Source organism: Bombus huntii, chromosome 9 (assembly GCF_024542735.1).
Source record: "Bombus huntii isolate Logan2020A chromosome 9, iyBomHunt1.1, whole genome shotgun sequence".
Classification (NCBI taxonomy): domain Eukaryota; kingdom Metazoa; phylum Arthropoda; class Insecta; order Hymenoptera; family Apidae; genus Bombus; species Bombus huntii.
This window is the reverse complement of record NC_066246.1, coordinates 9,369,059-9,390,655: the sequence shown is the minus strand read 5'-3', so window position 1 is coordinate 9,390,655 and position 21,597 is coordinate 9,369,059. Positions and strand designations below refer to the sequence as shown.

At 32.5% G+C, this 21,597-nt stretch overlaps 1 protein-coding gene across 6 annotated transcripts in view; it reads left to right on the top strand.

Moving 5' to 3' along the window:
• LOC126869477 (segmentation protein cap'n'collar) overlaps positions 1–21,597 on the top strand; it is a 112,025-nt gene that overhangs the window by 7,433 nt on the left and 82,995 nt on the right. Inside the window, exon 1 of one of the 6 annotated variants that reach the window (XM_050626074.1) lies at positions 3,664–3,837. The exons of 2 other annotated variants lie outside the window; for them this stretch is intronic. In XM_050626074.1, coding sequence (XP_050482031.1) covers positions 3,781–3,837 — 57 coding nt within the window. In that variant the 5' untranslated portion in view covers positions 3,664–3,780. Of the gene's footprint in view, positions 1–3,663; positions 3,838–7,694; positions 8,083–21,597 lie in introns of those variants that run through there. 3 more of the 6 variants (XM_050626078.1, XM_050626077.1, XM_050626076.1) reach the window with 3 other exon arrangements.

Genomic DNA, 21,597 nt, shown 5'->3' with positions numbered 1-21,597 from the left:
AACTACAGGTGTTTCCTGTTTATAAATAGACAGTGTTGCCTTATCGTTTAGGTCACATACATTTGTTATTATTTTATGTTTATCTTTCATTTATTGTTATCGTGTTACGCATAAGGAAGTACACAGGTTAGCAATATCGGCGTGTAGTTAAATTATTAAAATCTTTTAATTGATTGTATTCGATCTATAAAAAGCTTGTTTCCTCTAGAGTAATATCTCGCAAAATATTTTATAAGGACTTATTGCAAAAATATTTAAATTACATTTTTCCCCGCACATTCTTCTTGGAAATAAGATTATAATTATAACCTTCATTTTTGGGTATAATTAATTATGGTGTTAATGCTATATATACATATGCATATATAAAACAAATATTCAATATTCGTGACAATCATGGTGAAACCCTGTTAGTGTGAAAACATCGGGGGCGGAGTTGATGTCATCGAATTCGTAGCAAGTTTTCATTCCCAGAATTAACCCATTTGTGTTCAGTTGATAAAATAAACAGCGAGTGAAAATGAACGTAAGAATAAAACTGCTGTTAAACTACTATTAAATAGGTTTATTGTTTCATAATAGAAAGAAGTACAATTAATTGGCCAAATTTTCTCGACTAAGGCGTGTCGTGGATTCAAATATATATTCAGTTAGATTAAATAAAATTGTCATTTACGTCAGTTTGTTTGACTTTTATTTATCTCATTGACCTGCAGACCGAATGGAACTTTAAAAACATAAGAACACAGTTGTGGAGATCAAAAATAGTTCAAAGAACGCAACAAGATATATATTATAATTAATGATGGTTTTATTGTCGATGACGTTCTTCGATTTAATATATACAGACACTGTGTCCAATTTATTTTCTGTCTTATATTTAACGAAAATTTTAATTACGTCTTTGCAAAAATCAAACAGTGTTTCATACAACATCTTCTAAGGGATGATTTGCTCAAGTATTTAAGATATTTGTTCGTTTTCTCTGTGTCGCTTTCTTGTCAAACTTGAATCACATTCTAGTTGAAATCGTTGCACTCATTACAATCAAACTCTTATTTGCAAAATTTCTCTTAACGCTGCTCGTTTAACTATTGGAGAAAACTTTGACGCTCTGCCGAATCGCTTTTTCCGCTAATGATTTTCTTTTTTTCTTTCCTCAAAAAATTGCCAATTACATTCTGACATTTGTATAAGAAGTTCATAATTTTCCGCTACATCGTTTCATTATCTTCTAGATGCAGAACTCATACCCGTATCGTTGTTTGTAATATGTCTTATAAAAGTAACGATAACGGCTTCCTCTTTTGCATAAAAATACAACTATACATTTTTTCCCGCTCGCAATCATGTTCTGGACTAAAATTTAAGCAACATTAAGGAAATATATTTAACTAAATACAGTTAAGACTCTATCATGCATAACATCAGGAATCTTTGTTTGAAATATTTTTCACCTTTTATCCATAATGAATGCTTACGTATTCAATACATTATGATATATTGAATTGTTATTAAGTATTCAAATAATAAGAAGTTTCCAAATACTTTCGTTTAGCTTATTTTTGTACGTATTTATATTCGGAAACATAGCGTAGTCTGCCTTCAATTTTGTATGATAGACCTCGCAATGAATGTCTAGCAGCTTATCTTCTTTACTATTTAATGGCAGTGAAACGTAGCTAGCTATATAATACCTAATTGTTTAAGCAGCAATGCGTGTGTCCTTGTTTCAACGATGAATCTTTTCCTTCACTTCTTTCTGTAATAATATTTCCTTAACAGCGCATACATTCTCATATTTGTCCTCGAAGTTCGATAGGATTAGGATATTAAGCATTCTCGTAAATCTCCTTCGTAGTTGTCTCGCATCTAATTTCTGTTTCTCTCTCAAAATTTTCGATTTTTATTATGTATTTTAATTTCTAGAAGTATTAACCGTTTAGTTGTATAGTTGTTCAAGCAGAAGAAATGTTTACTGACGCCTTGTCCAAATTTATATTTATATCTTTCTCTTTAACAGTTGTCCTGAATGATGTTTATTTTTGCCTTCGACAAGACAAACTTAAATTCAGCTACGTACGTTTTTTGGCATTTTAATATCTGTTTACGACAATCGCTTTCGCAATATTGCGTTATATTTGAAGTAGAGATTGTCTGATATGCCTTAATATGATAGTTGATAAGTCGGAGAGAATTATCTTATACATATGTTCGCAAGTGGAAAATTGTCCCTTTTTAATGTAATCTCTCTTAATGTTGTCTTGAAACTAGTTCAGTTTAAAGGAAAAATACAAATAACGACTCTTTCATAGTCTACTCAAACTTAAGGTATTTTTTAACATTAAAGAGATGCGATTGGCTTTAAAATGGCTGTCGAAAAGTAATAGTTTCAATACATAATACGAACTGAAAATATGTATTAATTGAGATCCTAATCATCATCTTCCTATATCTCATCAAGATTATCACGTGGTCAAATAAATGTCTCTTTCGTTTATTCCCTTTGATTTCACGCATCACTGGTCAGAAATCCGATTTGTTACAAATCCCACGGAATTTAATTCTTATACTTATGAATTAAATTCTTATTAAAAACATGCTGCCGATTTGGGTAGCACTTACGACATACACGTTAATAGAAAGCTTTTTGATTTTTACCTCTTCTTGAGTAGTATATATGTATATACAGGATGGTTGGTAACTGGCGATACAAGGGGGTGATTCTACGTGAAAAAAGAAGTCGAAAATATAGAATAAAAATTTTTCGTTTGAGGCTTTGTTTTCGAGAAAATCGACTTTGAACTTTCGCTCGGTACGCGTGCGGTACGTTATAACGGATCTTATTGTAGATCGTTGTCTCGATGGAAAAATTAAAAAAAAAATTTTTTATTCTATATTTTCGACTTCTTTTTTCGCGTAGAATCACCCCCTTTCCGCTTGTACCACCAGTTACCAACCACCCTGTATATATATATATAATAAAACATACTTTTAAAAAATGTAACAAGTTCAAAGAGACTATGTTTTATGTATGTATTTAGTTATCAAAAGGAAAGATATAATGAATGGAATATATGAAATTCTTATTTGCACTTGCGAAGAACAGAATTGTACGCTTATAATTCTTGATTTTATTTCCCTAATATATTGATAAACATTTACCATAAAATTACTAATAGTTGCTGAAAAATACTTTATACATTTAATTGCAATACTCGTATCATTTATATTTTACTCGTAGAAGGAAAACTAAGCTGATTCATGATATGTAGATTATCTGTAGAACGTCATTTCGTTTCCACTAGATTGCTGTGATACGCATTGGAATCGTAAATGCAATATAAGAAGTATTTATTAAAATATATATATTATACGTAATTGACCTTGCCCATTTATCATTATATAAAGTTCGGTTACAGATTTTATTCACTATATTTCCTCTATAGAAAGAGTGTTTATTGACTTGTAAAGAAGATTTTAAAATACTTTATCAGGCGTAAAGATTTTTCGTTCGCGTCACAGAAATAGTAATCCATAAATTTTCATAAATCAGCATAGTAAAGATATGCAAATGATAACCCCGCTGACCCGATATGGTTGAAGAACAAAGGTATACACCTTTTCTCGCACGTATTCACCAGTTGGAATCCCAGTTGGATATCTTCTAGTGCGACTCGTGTTGTCCCCGAGATAAGATTTAGGTTAGCTGTTGTGTATGTGTGTCTTTCTACGTAAATTTACTAAATTGGAGTTACTTCCGGTTAATTGGCACGTAAGATGGCGCGAAGGAAGAAAAAGCAGCCGCGAATGATCTCTGTCTTTGTACATGATGATGTAGGTTTCAGACTTTGCTTAATCGTTACATTAAATGTTCTCTTGTGAAAAATGTTGTGTTATAATGCTTTCTATATGAAAAAAATAAAATCATATTTTACACAATAATTTGTTTGAAATAATTATTTCAATTTTACACAATAATTTGTTTGAAATGCTTATCTCGAAGATTACACTCGTAATTGTTATATTATTTAATATCTATATGTATAGTAAATAAAAATCAGTGAATAATTCATCATATACGAAGTATAAATAATTGCGACAATGATTAGAATAATAATATGAAATTTTAATATTATTTCATAAATTTTAACGAATAAAATATATAATTAATTTATAATAGATAAAACTATTTTATACAATATACATTATATATATACTTTTTTTGTAGTGGGAAACTAAAATAATAAATTAAACTAATAAATAACATATTAACAATGTACATATAACATTAGCACATAGAATTATTTATTCTTATATTTAGAGTACCTACTTAGTAAAAAAAATTTGTATTGTTTTGTTTTTGTTTCAGGTATGTACTATTAATCCAACTTCATTTGGTAATGAACATTATTTAAACATTTTCAATATCCTACTCTTCTGTGTGATAAAACTAAGTCTTTTAGAATTTGTTAAGAAAAAGTTCTGTTGATTTATTGTACCAACATTTATGGTAAGTTTTTCATATATCGAATGTCGGATTACTACGATGAAATCTCTATCGCGTATAAATACGAGGTATAAATCTCATGTATAGCATATGAGGTTAAAGAGTATCGCCTCATTTGTTATTTTCATCGTTAAATCTCCGATTAATATTTATTATTTTAACATGAAAACATATATTAGATATATAGCAAGCAATAGTACACTCTTATGAATCAGAAAAACGAAATAAGTAACATTGCAAAATAGTCATGGTACATTCGTGTCATCTTAATTTTAATGTACAAACATTTAGCAGTTTTAGTTACGTATTACGATTCAGAGTTTAAAAATTAATGATAGGAAAAAATGCACGAGTGCTAACTAAAAATACAAGAAATTGTGATTATTTGCAATTCTTCAGATTGTTTGGGAAAAGTGTTTTAAAAAGATTTCAGCCAAGGTTAACAAGATCGAAACCAGTCACAACAGCCTTTGCAAAAATAACTACATTCTGTGCTTTACAACGTCCGTTCTTTCGAGTGCAATGTTCTTGTAACCTTCGCAAATTGTACCCACGCATATTTGGCGTCAAACTCGTAGTATCTAGATTCTATGCTTTTCTCTTTTACCAATTATACTTTCAAACAAATTATAGAAAGTAAAAAGTTCTGAAAAGTGCCTATAGAAGATTATAATTACTCTACCTACAGTTATATATATTTTTTTAATTATTATATTGATATAAATTTATATTTGACAATATAATTTATAAGCATTGTATCTCTATTATTCTGTTTTGTCAACAGTATTTTTTCTTTATCGATAGATCGAAGTAATCGATCAGTTGATACAAGTGGTATCTTTATTACCATTTATCGGTTAAATCATTTTGTTAAATCAAAATGATTCGTTTAGATTTACTGTAAAAACTTATTTATCGATTACAATTTTTAGTGTTATTATTTTACATTTTGTTAATTAAATATACTTAACTTATGCATATTACACTTAACTTATTCATTTGTTTGCCACTGTCATATATTTTAGCCTCGTTTTCTTATAAAAAATGTTGTTAATATTGTGATATAAAATAAAAGAGTGAGCTATTTCTGATTGAGAGAAAATGTAATACATATTTTATTTTTATGCTATGCAATGTAAGCATGTATAAAAATACGCATACAAAAATAAAAAATATATATGTATTTTTAGCTAATATAAAATTCATACTTTTCTTTTAAGGATATCAATAACATTTATTTAAATTGCTTCTAAATTAGCATCTGTTATTGTAATAATTTATAGCGTGTATTATATTCGAAAACAATGAAACGTACGGATGGTACAGCAAATTACTTTACCTACTCTGATGTATTAAAATATTACATATGTCTCAGATATTTATATATTTAAGAACAATGTCACATTGCTTTATACACTATATTTCAAGTGTTACTTAAATAGTAATATTTCATTGTACTTCCCCCCCCCCCTAATAATAGAATTTCATACATCTAAATCAATGCAATTTAAGATATCTTAATATTATTCTTAGAACACACGATACATAGTACGTTTAATATTATCTTTAGCCGAAAATGACATACTGTATAATTAGATAGTACCCATCTTAGATACATAATAAGCGTACATAATTACAACACTGATTATACAACAAATTTGTTTAAACTAAAAAATAATAATAATTGTTATTAATTATTATTAATAGATGTGCATGTGTTACTTTACGCAAAGGTTAGTGCAACGTATTTTCTTAAATAATATCTTTTATAAATTCAGGAAAAACTCAAAGAAATTTAAATACAATTGAATTCCACAAAAATTACGCAAAACTGCATTATCGTAACTATTTTTTAATTAAACGTTATTTTATCCTATATACGAAGGTAGTTGCACTTTTTAGAAGAATTTAATTCCTAAATAATTGTCACAAGAATTTTTTGAAAGTAAAAAGATCTTAATACAGTAAGTTACATAATCTTATATGCTGCGTACTTAGTCATCTTTTTTAAAGAGCGACAAACACGTGTAATTATACCAGAAAATGTATGCCTTCTCCGAAAATTATAATTTTCATCTTTGGATCACAGACTTCGATACAATATCACTTTAGAAGTCATCGGGAAACCTTGAACCTAAGACACCTGACCGCGTGTTGGAAACTTAAACATGCACAATAACTTGATATGTTGGTTAATCATCCTATTAATCATAACTACACATACTGTTCTGAAAGTCTACCGCCAATTTTCTCTCACTCTGTGGTTATTTCCCCAGCCACTGCTCACTTGTGATTTGTGATGATAATTACCGACATAACGCTAGTGCGTGACGTAACCGACGCCATTCGCACAGTAGTATACAGTAGTGTACAAACGCTTGCTTCTTCGTGCGATATGAAATATCATACAGTTGAATGTTAGTTTCAAATAGTTATAAATTTGCAAAACTTCCACCGTAAACAAATAGTTTTATAAATTTTATGTATAATCATAGAAATTTCGTGCATAAACATGCAAATGTTGCAAATTTCGTAATCAATTACGCATTACAAACTTTATATCCGATTTTATCTTCTAGTATAGCACAAGTTTACAAATTCGCAATCGCACTTCGGATTTCTATACAGGCTCATTCCTTTTTTTTTTTCTTTTCCGTTTTTCTTCTCTTTTTTTTTTTTTTTTTTTTTTTTTGAGATGCTTAAAAAGCTAGGTAGACGTTGATTTCGCTTTCTGAGCGTAAATGTTGTAATAAGTGCTGTACTTTGAACACTTTGTGTACATATTTTTACACATTACATTCATTCTTGTATCTTTACATGTTCCACACAGATAAAAATCGACTAATAATAAATACAGATTTTATAAAGATTCTTTAGGCTAACAGAGCTGAGTAATTAACGATTCTTTTGGCCAATCATTATCTTATCACAGCGTTAGAATGTGCTCGTGAACCAATGCCAGTGTTAGTTATGGGTTAATATTAGTAGTCCCATAATATAAAACTTTCTCCTGTATCAAAGTCCGGAAACAATAATCGACAGTCGACTTAAGACCAGAAACAACATGATTTTCGCTCGCGGCGAAATTCAACCAGTTCGTGGTATGGGTAGGAGCACTCCAATGCCTATCCGGTACTGGTCGTTATCTCCTCACATGCACAGACCAATCTGTCGTAATCGTTGTCTTCATTCTGGTCGTCGTCGTCGTCATTAAAGTCATTCTCCTGAGTAGTATCGTCGTCGATGTCACTATTTGATCGATACTATCAAGAATTCAAACGTTTTCAATAAGTATTCGATGTTGTTTTCGGAGTGTCTTTCGGGCAACGCTACTAGCATTGCTCGTTGATTTCTCAGTAAATCGATTTCGTGAAGTATTCGAGTGAAAACTGTGAGTTTCGACGAAACACAACCTAAAATAGCGGTGACGTTCTGCATCCAGTGAAACATAAGTGCGGTGTGTAGACCGAAAACGAAGTTTTTATCAGAGTTTTCACAGTGATATCTTTTAAGTAAGCTTTACTTTTTTTTAACTGTACGGAATATTTAAATCGATCAAAATGTCTATGGTGGTAAGTTGAAGAAAATATAAATCTAAAAAAAGAAAAAAAAGAAAGAGTCTAAATCTAGAATTGCTTAGACTTCTCCATCTGCTTCTATACTTTTTATTAAATTTTTACTACTGCATTTACGTCATTTTTTTTTTTTTAAGTAAGTTTGTAAAATAAATTTATTGTTTCAAGCAAACCATTTGGTCTTTCGATTCGTTCCGTTTCGATTTTCGAAAGTTGTCAAGTATGTTTCTTTCTTTAATATCTCTAAGTTTATACATTTAAGAAAATCAATATAAAAAGAAAATTTAATTGGTACGATTCAAAGTCCTTTTATCAGTTGCGTAGGATACAGAAGTATAAAAATATCATTCTTACCATAATTATTAAACGAAGGTACTTAGGTACTACATGCCATATCATAACCTTACTTTCGGACGTTGATGGAGAAATATTAGGAAGGACAATTAGCTTCGGTCTTCGATAGATTTATCGCTAAGACTACTTAAATATCTGTAGTTTAATGTATAGTAGACCCGTTCAATATCAGGAAAGCAATGTACTCCAAAAGTACTGAAGAGCAAAAGTCAGATATTGGAAAAGTGATATATTGCAGAATGTTATGGAAACCCTCTAGCGGCGATTGCCGAAAGCATCTTTATTCCACATAGAGTTAAACTTAAAATCATTTATTTGATGGAATACAATAAAAATTCTGTTCCTCTGTTTCATCCTCTTGAATCAATTTTCAACTTAAATTTATTGTTTTTAATTGTAATAATTTAATATTTAGTTAATTCTCTTACTTGCTATAACCTTCATTTATGGGTTTATTAAGGTACTGTATATATATAAAATTGTGTTTCTTTATAGTATCGCAAATGAATAAGTAAAACAAATAATTTACAAATATACATGTTTTAACATATTGCCTTTTCAAGATTTTTTATTTCCTTTATCTGTGAGTAAATTAATTTCTTCGAAATTAATTTGTTGCGTAGGTTCGCTCTTAGTAGTAAATATCACTTTTAATTTTAAATTCCTTTTTGCCATTGATATACAGCTTGATCGTATCTAAAAATCATCCTCCATGGTTTTTCGAGTACTTGCAATAGCTGAACAAAAAAAAAAAATATTTCGAACAAAAAGTGACCAGCTTTCAATCGGCTATAGATCGTGATATTGAAAATTAAAAAAAAAAAAGATTTTATTTCGATGAAAAGGACACTTTTCTTGTTTCTTGTTTTGTAGAAATTTTTTTTAAGGGAAACCGTAGAAATAAACAACTACTATATTGTCTTTTCTTATCTTTCGTACAATAAGTTTTACGACATTAGAGTTATAGTATCCTTTAAACTAATCGTTCTTCCAACACAAGTACCTTAATACCTTTTTGTAAAGAATTAAAAAAATGCATCAAATGGTGTATAACAAAATGTATTATTCCGTTTAAAAAAAAATAGAGCTTACCGTGACCTTTCATCGACTTTTATTTTTGAAATTTTCAATATCACGATCTGTAGTCGATTGAAAGCTGATCACTTTTTGTTCGAAACATTTTTTTGTCCAGCTTTTGCAAATGCCTAAAAAATCGCGGATAAGTAGTGATTTTCAGGCCACCCTGTATATACATCTATGATTATACTGTTGACACGTGCAAAGCATGGCGCAATAATATATTTTCTTGGCATGAATCGTTCCTTCAATGATTAGAATCATCGAGCTGATGTAAATAAAACAGTTTTCCACCTTTAAAGATTCGTTTCCTGACATCGTATATCTGTAACATACTAATAATTATTTTTTTATATAATGTACAATTATATAATTCTATTCAGCAATATTATACAATGGTTCTGTTCTCTTTTTAGTTGAACTAAACGCAGAAGAAAATCGCAAATTAAGTTAAATGAAAACTAAAGTAGTTATTAAATAGTTATTCGTCGAAGAAACGAAGATCTTGTTTTTAAAATTTACATATTTCTCATTTATTTTAAACATACCTGAGCTTCTAGAATACATCTTATTCGTAAACTCTTCAAATTACTGAATTTTGAAGCAATTTATTTTGATTTTGTATTGTATTTATACTAATCTATCATTATTAAAAATCTATTTTTTCAAAATACATAAGGTGCTTTAAACTATAGTATAATGGTCGTTTAATGGTTAGAACTTCAGTATAGAAGATTAACTATGATTTTGGTAAAACATAAATTTGCATAACTAGTTAAACACGTTTTCGTGTCCAATTTTAATAGATTTCGCATTAAAAGATTTCGTAGATTACATTATATGCTCACGTTACTCATAGTAACTTTAGGTAATAGAAGGAAATTATAAACAATGCTTACAAAAGTTTATTAATTTTTCCAATAGAACAAATGAACTTTTCAATAATTTCATGTCAGTTCATTATTTTTTAATATTTTGTAATAATTTATTTTTGATGAAGTTATCTTATTACAAGCTTTACAAGATCCTATTATAAATTCAGTAATAAAATCACATTTATTTTATATTCAACGGAATACAATGTTATTTGATCCAATTTTTGTATAGGAAAATGCTTATCGTATTAACTTTATACTTCAAAGATACTCTACTGTGTTTTTCAGATTTTCAAAGATTTATGACCATTATAAAATGACTATCAAACAATAATATGTTTCTTCTTGTATTTACTTTCTATTAAAAATTTCTTTTCTGTAAGAAATCAAAAACTCTGTACAACTTTGTGTTACTGGAGCATTTCTTATTGCATCAATTTTATTGTAGCATTATATCAAGCAACATTATATAACAGATAGTATTTACTGTATCTGTAGGTTCAGAATAATATCACAAACTAGTGGTTCGGCTAGTTTTATCGTTATTAGTTTAGCAAACTAGATTCAGTAAAATTGTGCTTATATAGTTAAGATTCACTCAGATAAAGTACAGATAAAATGAAGAGTTTATGGCTCTTTCATATGTTACGTAATAAAGTTTCAATTTGAGGAAATTATCAGAAAAGTGCTTGTTTAATAATTGAAATATTCATAATAGATTGGTAAGATACGCGATATCAGTATGTTACTTAAAATACTCATTTTTATTGGGTATGAGCCATATCTTTTGCATCAGAATTTTTAAACCGATACTGAAGTGTACATGTACCTATAGCTGAAGTAAACAATGTTTAATATTTTAAGAAATTTAATACTATGGCCTTATCAGAGTGTTCGAATACTGAAATAGTTTTCATTGTAACATATCACTAGATAGGTTTCTCCTCTAATGAATTTATAGTTTAAATATAGTTTTTAACAGAATATAATAAATATAAAGCAGAGACTTAAGAGACAACGTTACGTCATCAACGTTATCAAAGAAAAATTCTTTTATAAAGTTTCTTTCATTTTTCAATTCTGAAATCCGACGTATGATGAATACTTATTGTTTAACGAAAATATAATTCACGCACATAATACAATTTTAATTCATTCAGCACGAAAATTTCTACGTGCACTTGGAGAATTTTAAAGAGTGTAGAAAAATAAATAAGCTCGATTCTTGGTTTTTCTATTGAATTCCACTTGTTCAGCATTACGATCTTCCGGTACACGCATTTTGCGTAAAATTTATCCACAGAGGAACAGTCCTCGTTCAATACGATTTATCTTACCGGAATAAATTCGACAAGTTACCGGTTGATGAAACTTCGTATAAATTATCTGAGTTGTTATCCAGCGTTAATATGACTCCAATAGGTGGCGATGGAAGCACATAGGATATTGCAGATTCCTATATCGAATCTCAATGTGAAAATATATTCAAACGCGTGTATTTTTTACACCTATACATATGTGTAGCTTTTCATTGGACATTTCTATTACGTAAAATATTGAATTTATGAAGTAATATTATTGGGAAAATTAATTGACTAAAATAACATTGCTCGAAGCTACCTGTATATCTACGAATCACGACATTATAGCAACCTAAATCAAAACTAAACAAGCAATCAGGATCGTTCCTCGGTTATGTCGGCTTCAGTTTGACAAATTATAGTAGCTTCAAGATAACAGGTAAGATAAACACCTTGATGTAGTAAAGGTGGTCTCGCATCAGGTTGTTGTCAATGTGTCAGGACTTGTTCTTTGGAACGGTTCAGAACTGTACCTTGGCATAGCACATACATTATCTATGTTCGTTCAAACTACATCTTATTTTTAATATTCTTATTTTCTCAGCTGATTCCATATTCGCTCTTTGAAAATATAAAACGAAGTATTAGAATTGTATTATTAGATTTTAACACACGAAAATTATATCAAGTTGGTTATTATTAATTTGTAATAAATAAAATTTCTATTATACGTGAAATTAAAATTCTGCTAAAATTTAAAAGCTTAACAGTTACATTGAAATATTTCATTTCAATTCGTATTAAAAGAAAGTTTCTCCTCTACGCAGAATTAAATTTCTATTCTATGCGTAATAAAGTTCCTACTCACTGTGATTGTGTATAGCATTATAGAGTTTTGTTGGTAATTTAAAAAACCATAATTCCGGTGTCATTATTATATTATACATTCACAGATTAATTAATTTAACCGCAAATGTCTACTTGTGTGTCAAATGAGCCGACAATTGATGTTTCTTCAAAGACTGCCGCTAGAGGTTTCAAATGTATAACTTATTGTGAAAAATGATGGTTATGACAGACCACCTTTGACGTTTACGTAGAATTTTTGTAAGATTACCATAAACACGTTTGCCACCCTCTATCACGGACAAAGTAGGTAGAATAGTTTTGCGTCCCTTCTCGAGGAGAAATGTTGCGGCAATGACTAATGATACTGAAATACTTTGGAAAGAGAGGACCACGAGAAAACATAGAAGAGAAAGTCAGGAACGTACCACGTCACTTTAACCGCAATTTCATTTGACTTATTATAGCTTTAAAAAGAAAATTAATTTTTGTTAGTGAAGTTCTTTTCTTTTCATCACAAGGCTATTATATCAAGTAGCTGAAACGTAGGATTATTTGGATCAACCAAGCTCCAATGTCTTGCAATCTCTCGAACTTCGTACGAAATAATCCAATTCGTATATTACGAAGCGCTATGAGCTTTTAAGCTATGAATAAGAAAATGTCGTGTATTTTATATTCAACAATAAAAAAATATCCAAAAAACGAGGAAATAATTCAAATAATCGTAGGATTGGAGAAATAAAACAAAAAACAAGAACAAAAATAAAAATGAGATTGAACAAACGTTTCAAGTTCAGCAAGCTAAGCAATTTTAGAAATCGTCTTTTCGACAGTTTGCGTCAATAATAAACTAGGGGACGAATTCTCGTTCATTAACAAGAAAAAAATCCACGATTGGCCAGTAATTACGATGATGGGAACAAAGACAGTTGTATAATAAGTCTGGGTATGTCGGCATAGCATAATGCAGGCGTTATATCGGAGATATTATCGGTACTTACATCGGTGTCTCTTTCCGTCAATCGGCTGTCCATCCAATTCCTTGAAGCTGCCGACCTATCGAACTCTGGGGTGGATTCGCGATTCTTGCCTTAACCTTCCTGCCGTCAGCCATATCCGGCTCGTTAACATTTTTTTAATCGACACCGTGAGTCCGAATACTCGGCAACGTGTTCACCGTTGCCACGATACTCGGTTGATTCGTGCCGGATGCGTTTACACTCCTTTATAGCCTATAAATTCAAAGGGACGCCGTCTTCTTCATTTGTCAACCGCCTCTTCGGCCCTCCTTGCTACGCCTTCTAACTATTCTACGATAAGAAAGGACCATCATCCCACTACGGCCAGTCACGTCGATCTTGCTTTCTCTGCTCTTTCTTATTCCCTTCGTCCCACTCTCCCTCCTTTCACCGTCTCATATTTTTTATACGGATATCATCACGGAATTTATAACTTTTCTTATTATCTATTGGCATAATACGCGTGTACGCGTGTAATACGAAGTATGAGAATTATAGGGGAAGAACGTGATATAAGTCGCATTTCTATTCTTTCTTTAAAGTTTCATTTCTATACGGCGTACGTATTATCTGGTTTTTCAATTGCCAGTATATTGCGAGTATCGAAATATTTCATCTTATTCGTTTATATACCTCGATCCATACGTATGACGAAAAGTATTTACGTTTTCGTTATTTTTATTCACCTGCGCCAGCAATTTAACGTAAAATAGGTTGACGAAGTTTCAAGCGAAGTTGGAAATAATGCGCGATAAAAGTATCGAAGTAAAAAAGTATGTATGTACGTATAGATGTAAGACATCTGTAAATGTCAATTGGCCAATAAAGCAACACTTCTGCCGCTATAACCAATTAGCTGAAAGAGAAGAAGCAAGGAAAACCAGAAACAGAACGTGGGATCGTAGAATGGCAGCGATATTGTGTCATAAGAAACGTGTCGTGTTAACGTCTAAACGGTAACAATAACGGCAATATAATGATCGTAAATAAAAATATGGTCATTAATATACCAAGGTACTTTCATACTTCATTAAATATGTATATTGCCTGATAAATAATTCGCACGTTGCTTCATACTATTTTTTATATATATTTTTTTATAGTTGTATATAGTCTTATTATGTAATTTTTTAAGTATTATTTCTCAGGAACAATTTCAAAGCTGCAAATACGATATTCTTACGTAACCATGAATCATTATTGCTTTATGGTACGATCGTAAGGCAATCAATTCCAGGAGACGCGGCGGCAAAAGTTCGAGAAGTGTCTCGCTATTCCTCGGGGATCGATTCTGTCGCGTCTAATTTTTTCTTTCGGATGTTTAACAACAGAAATATACATTCAAAATTTAACGGTCAGCTTCCGATGGATCAAGCGATTCCGTTCCCGTGGCGTACAAAATGTCTCTGGAAATATTTTGACGTCGAGCAAGATCCCCGTGTGATCGATGCCAGTTCCCCAGAGATTACATCGTGAATTGCAGTTTCTTCGCGGCGGACGCGCACTGCATGGACTGCAGTTCTCCGTTTGATTCTCACAGAAGCGCGGCTCACGACGAATCAAAGCGACCCGCTAACATCTGTTCGTTTCTACAGTTTCTTGGATATTCCCGCGACTTTCCACGATCAACCGCGTCGATGGTCGTTCCGCGTAATCACAATTGCCGTGGATCGTGTTATATGGATAATTCCAAGTATATTTGCAGAAGAAAACAAAGTAAATGCGAAACGTTTACGATTCGCAACAGAGTTATTTACGAGTATATAAACTAATTGGAAATAGATTAGGATTACCTAGGAATTATTTACAATGGCGGTGCTGCCACGGAACAATCTATTTTATAAACTTTTGCGCGAATTTTACAAGTTCGCGGCAAAGATCATTCTTACCTATCTTTGTCTTTTTCTAAGAAATTTACGGGATACCTACAGTTAGAAGACTGTCCAGACTTTAACTTCTTAAAAGTTCAATTTTGAAGTTTGCGACGAATAATCAAACTTGTACATTACAAGCCACGGGATTAGTTTTTGATATAATAACGTCAAAATGAGAAGATACCATGTACTTTTAGCTCAGTAAGAAAAATATCGGTAGCGAAAAAATGATCCTATAGTGAGATAATATTCAAACAAAATTCGCATCGAGTGAAGTAGTAGCTTGCAGGGGTTAAATATTTGCTCGAACTCGAGCGACTTTGACTAATCTGAAGCTAAACCGAAAGTCTAAACTTTTACGTACGCAATCAAAGTCTTACAAAAATATATAAACAAGTTTAGCGCCTTCACATTTAAAACTTTATTGCGTAAAATTCATGAAAATCAAAGAAGGCAGATTTTCGGCGAAGTTTTATGATATTTTAACTACGAAACAAAGAATTCTCGAAAGAAATATCGAAAAAGGGTGGCGTCACTCAGGGGGTTGCTCACACTGGGACTAAGTTTGCCATGAAAATTCACCATCAGTGCAGTGGGGATGTTGTCCACTGTAGAATATTTAAAATCAGTACAAAGTATCTGCAATATATTGTCATGATACGTGAATCGTAGGGCAGACATCGAGTCAGTAGAAATAATTAACGCCTTCGAAAGTCTCGTACGAAGAGGACACGAGGTGATTAGTTCGGCTAGACTGACAGTCCAGAATCTTATTTGCACTAATGGCGGCCATAACCGAGTGAAGGCGTCCGTCGTGAAATCGCTGGACGCAAGACCGGTTTTCTTCCCCGCGTAATTACAAGCTTCGAACCGATCGCGCGCTATCTCAGAAAAAATCGCCGCTCGATCTGCGGATCTTGTCGATTTAATCAAAAACGACATTTTTATGGGTTTTCGCGGAAGCATCGTACGCCGGGACACGTTAATTATTAATAATCGTCGAGGAACGGCGAAACCGACGTCAAAAAAGTAATCTCGTGTATAGAAAAGCGAAAGAATCAAGCTTCCTAACATCGTGTAGAAAAACAACATACCTACCTGTTCGATTATGTATGACTCCGAGATTGATCGTAAAGGAAAAGAATTTCTCCGATGATTAACTTAGCCGAGAAGAAGTTGACTTGTTTCGAATTGAAAATAAAATTTGCCTCATCTATTTGCGATATAAAAGATTATACAGGTACACTGCATATAGTACGCATGTGCGTATAACAAATCGCGCAACAAATTATATCGTTTATGAATGTTACTGTTATATATCGTAACGATAAATAAATATATAAATCTGTAGGAAATGCGATTAATATAAAATATCTACAGCTAAGATTATCGTGTAAAATTATCGAGCAAAAGATTCTATGTCGTCTATGCTATCACGTATATTAAAATGAATTTTGAGACATTGCCATGGCGTTCGATTAACGTTCATCTTGAAGCTACGAAAGAGGATCAAATATTAGGTGTTTGAAATAACAAAAGACAGCATTATGTAGAGTGTACAAAATGATTAGCTCTAAACTTTACTTAACAAATATATGCCATACGAAATCACGTTAAATGTAAAACAAAATTTCCCAACTTTGCCTTACCTTGCTTTCCATCTTGATCCGATAAGTTAGCCGCTTCAAAGCGATCCACCGATGCCAAAGAAATCTATCCGCGTAGTAATTAAATCGAAATGGACGTATAGATAAAATTATAATGCGTTCTATGCCTTAAGTACAGATATTAGTGAGACAAGTCTGAGGCGTACGTTGAAAAGCACGTGCGATAATAGAAGATAACGCTATACGTTAATAATTATAATAAGATTTATAGTTTCCTCTTTAACGTCGAGCCGCGTACATACTCTTTTTTTCTTCTTCTTCTTCTTCTTCTTCTTCTTCTTTTAAAATTATCGCCCAGCGTTTCTTGTTTCATCTACGATCAACAGTACACGCACGTCTTCGAGGTATATACGAATAAAAAGCGGAGAATACATAATACGTGGGCTTGGCGGTACACCTCGGATACATCGCGGCGCGGGGGTTGAAAAAAGAGAAGGAGAAAGAGAAAGAGAGAAAGAGAGAGATAGAGATAGGTACGCCCCTGTTGGGGTGAACGTTCGTGACGGCATCGTCGGCGTTCCCTTTGTACACACGCACCGCCCCTCACTGCTTTTGCCTCTCACCGATATATCCCACAACATAAGTACGCGTTCGCCCTCTCCTGCACGCTCTCCCCCTCCCTATTTCCCTCTCTCCCTCTCTGCCTCTTTCACCAGTTCGACTTGCGTGGATACATTATACGAATTACATTGATGATACGTCGATGGGACACGAGATAGGGGCTGGTTTGGCTCCAGCCCGCGTCGATAACCAAACTATTTTTCTTCGGTCAGCCGAGACGGCTGATCTTCCTACCGACATCCTCTCTTTCCTTGATCAATCTTTCTTTCTTGCCTTGTTTTTTCTTTTCCTCCCTTTTTTTTTTTTTTTTTTGTTTCGTTCATTCTTTTTTTCCTTTCTTCTTTTTTATCGCAAAATGATTCATTGACAAAACGGGTAGATTCGTCGAGAAGTGTAATTTTCTAGAGATAGCGGCGTTTAAGGGTCGTTTATCGTGATTGATAGGAGGAACGGAGTTTCAGCGTGTTGAAATATTAATTGCCGTGCGTGAATGTTCGTAATTCCATTAATTTACGGGACTCGAGTTATCTCAACGTTTATGGAACAGGAATTTTTCATGGAAAACATATATCGAAAATAGGGTATAAGCAAACTATCTTTCAGCATTCTTGGAGCACCGTTTTCTTTTTTATTTCGAATTATATAAGGCGAATAGCTGTGGAAATTAAAAGAACTGATCGGTGCTTTTCTTTAGAAGATAAATAGATTGTGTTCTGTAATTTACTTCTTACCCTAACGTGTTTCAACTTATTCTTCAACTTAATGTAAACATGCGCGTAAGCTTTATACAACTTGCGTAATTTTAATTCCTACGCAACTACGTCATTCTATTGATTTGATTTCTACATTCTAATTGTAAATGTTTGTCATTCATAGTCTTGTATATATATATATATACACACATATATATTTCTGTCCTATATGCTTTAACGTATCTTTTATATATTTTTCTCTCTCACTCTCTCCCTCTCTCTTTTATCGTTCGTTTATCAGAGAAAGAATAAATTGTTGGAACTATTTTTCAAAAATATTCGATGCAAAAGTGTATTCAAAAAATCTGAAAAATGTGTTCCGTAGAGTGGAGGTATGTTCTGGTAGTGATCGGTGCTCTGTGGCAAGACAGGCGTCCCCCAGGATACGCTTCCTCTCTCCCTCCTCGCGTCCCAGATCCTGCAGGATCATTAATCAAATTCCCCTTTTAGCCGCGCCTCCCTCTTCCCCCTCCTTTATCCCCTCTTCGTAGTACGACGGTTCGGCCGCCATTACTGTACGGCTGCGTGCACGACGCATTAATTAAAACCAGGAAATTAATGCTTTATGCTTTTGAATCTCTCTCTTTCTCTTTCTTTCCTCCTTTCTTTCTTTCTCCCTTTGTAGAAGACGTAACCCAGCCTTTAGAAAGTTGCTCAATTTCTTTAATCAACCTTATAGGAATTCAACTTTTGAATCACCTAACGGGACACTTTTCAAGAAAACGTCCTATTAATGTATAGTGATTGATTAGATTTCTCGGGTATTCTTTGATACGGGAACGTCTACGCATTCGATGGTATTTCGATATTGTAACTCCTGTATTTGCTTGAACAGTTATGTAGTACCTACTTACATTTTTTTCGTACAGACCGATAAAGTTCGTGTGAAGTACGATTATGATAACGTTTTATCAGTTAGCCAAGAATGTTTACAAGGATTTTCATATTAAAAATTGAGCGACCGAGTGTGAATCAGCGAATGAGAGATTTTCTTAAAATGTTTGCGAAAATTCTTGACATATGGTAATGCAGAATTATTTTCGCGACACGTAATTTTTCGTTATTATTAATGAAGCATTTCCGTGAACGCGATTTAGGTATCTTCGAGTGATTTATCATTAGAACAATTTTTCCGACCCATTTGCACGCAATGCCTAGGTACTACATTCATCGCGTTGTTTTCAAGTATAACACATAGATGTAACGTGATAATTAAATGAAAACAAATTAAAACACATACGCAAATCATATCAGGTTCGATCGCTGCTGCGACTCTTTAATTTTATGTTTAAATTTCGCTTTTTAATTTCAACCGAAACAAGGGCTTTTTTTTAAGAAGGAGAAAATCAATGTTTTAAAGAACTTATCATTGTACAATATAAGCGAGAAATCGTATCAGTAACAATTAATTTGTGAAATTTTTCTAAGTAAAAATAACTTTACCAAGAACCGGATGAATTTCTTTAGTTGCGCGATACCGCGACCTATTCGATGGATTTGTAGAAACTTGGATAAAAATTTCTTTCAGCGATATCTACCATCTGATCAAAAAGATGAATCGGAACCGGTAAGAAAATGGTCCTTTACAATCCCTTTTCCGGAAAGAGCAAGAAGATGAATAGGCGTGACCCGTGGGACCCATTAGCGGTCAGTGCCTATCTTGGTTTACCGCAAAATGTTCAAAGGCACTTGTAACTAAGCGAATATTAAATAATTTATGAATGGCAAGTAGAATTTGCGGAACATCATTCGCTACGGTTCCTACCTTTTTTTATTTATAGCGTAGTCATTACTTTACAAGCAGTGCAGAAAGATCCTTCCCTAGGATTTTTCATTTAGTTACACTTCCCACTTCATGCATCGTTAATTCAACGTAACTCTATGATCGTAAATCATTATAACTTTCGTTGCATTAGATCGTATTCGTATATGAAGCATTGCAACATTGTTCTACGTTGTGGCTTTCAAAACTGAGAAAATTGAATTTCAAAGCACCGAATCATTTATAATTCTTGCGATACATTCTTCCTGTCTTTTACGTTAGAAATAAACGAAATTTCATTTTTCACTATTGCAATCTTTCTTAACGATAATAATAATTTAATATTCTTAATAGTAACAGCTCGGATGATAATCTTTGTAATGAATATTAATAATTCAAATAATCGTTGATAGTAGAACCTTCCAGGGATGGTCATCTCCATTTTCAAACGCTTTTGAACGTTGTCTTTTCTTTAACGAACGCAACAAGAAGCTACGTCGGTAGGTAGTTTTTATTTCTGATACAGGAGGATCTAAGCTGTCGGTACGTTCTCGGCTAGATACGAAAGGGTGGCGTGAAAATCGAGGATAATGCCTGGTCAACCTAACGGTAGAACCACCATTAGGCCTATTTATCGTTCAAAGCCAGGTACATCCTGACAGGTTCACCGACTAAGAAGTACGTTGTTCTGTTGAGGATTCGATACACAACAGCCGTCGAAAGAAAGGCAAAACTGGCGTTATGCCATAACGAGATTACCGATAAATTTGTAAAGATTACTTATTAGCGGTAAGCCACTTTTCTAACTCGCTAGTCACCATTTGGTGTAATTAATCTTTGACTCGTATTACATTTATCTTCGAACGTTTTTCCTTTTAGTTTTTCATTCTCACATTTCGATGATCGCACGTTTCATCATAGATCGAGTATTTGATCGTATCGATATGGGTAACTATTATCGTGAATTATAAACCGTACGAAAGTGTGCAAAATTACAATTGAATTAATCCATGAATTATGATTACAGCGTACAAAGTAATTCGATTAGTGCATCGTATTCAATTATATTGTAATTCGTAATTCGTATCTCATATTCGATTAAATTACTGTATGATTCGTAATTGTACGGTTAGAAAGTACAATCGAATAATCTAATTTTAGGACATAAACGTAAAATTGCGTCACGCATGAACGGGAAGTGGAAGATACGCAGCGTAGACGTTAAAAAGATACAAATATGAAAGATAAATTGTATAAACATTTATCTCGCTTCTTCGGAGTTCCGAGCTGTCACTCAGTTGCATTGTATTCTAATTATACCCACGATTGCGGTAATTAGCGATTGAATTAATTGAAAAGTTTGAATTATGTAATTCAAATACAACGTAATTTAATTACGATGCAATTCGAGTACGGTGTAA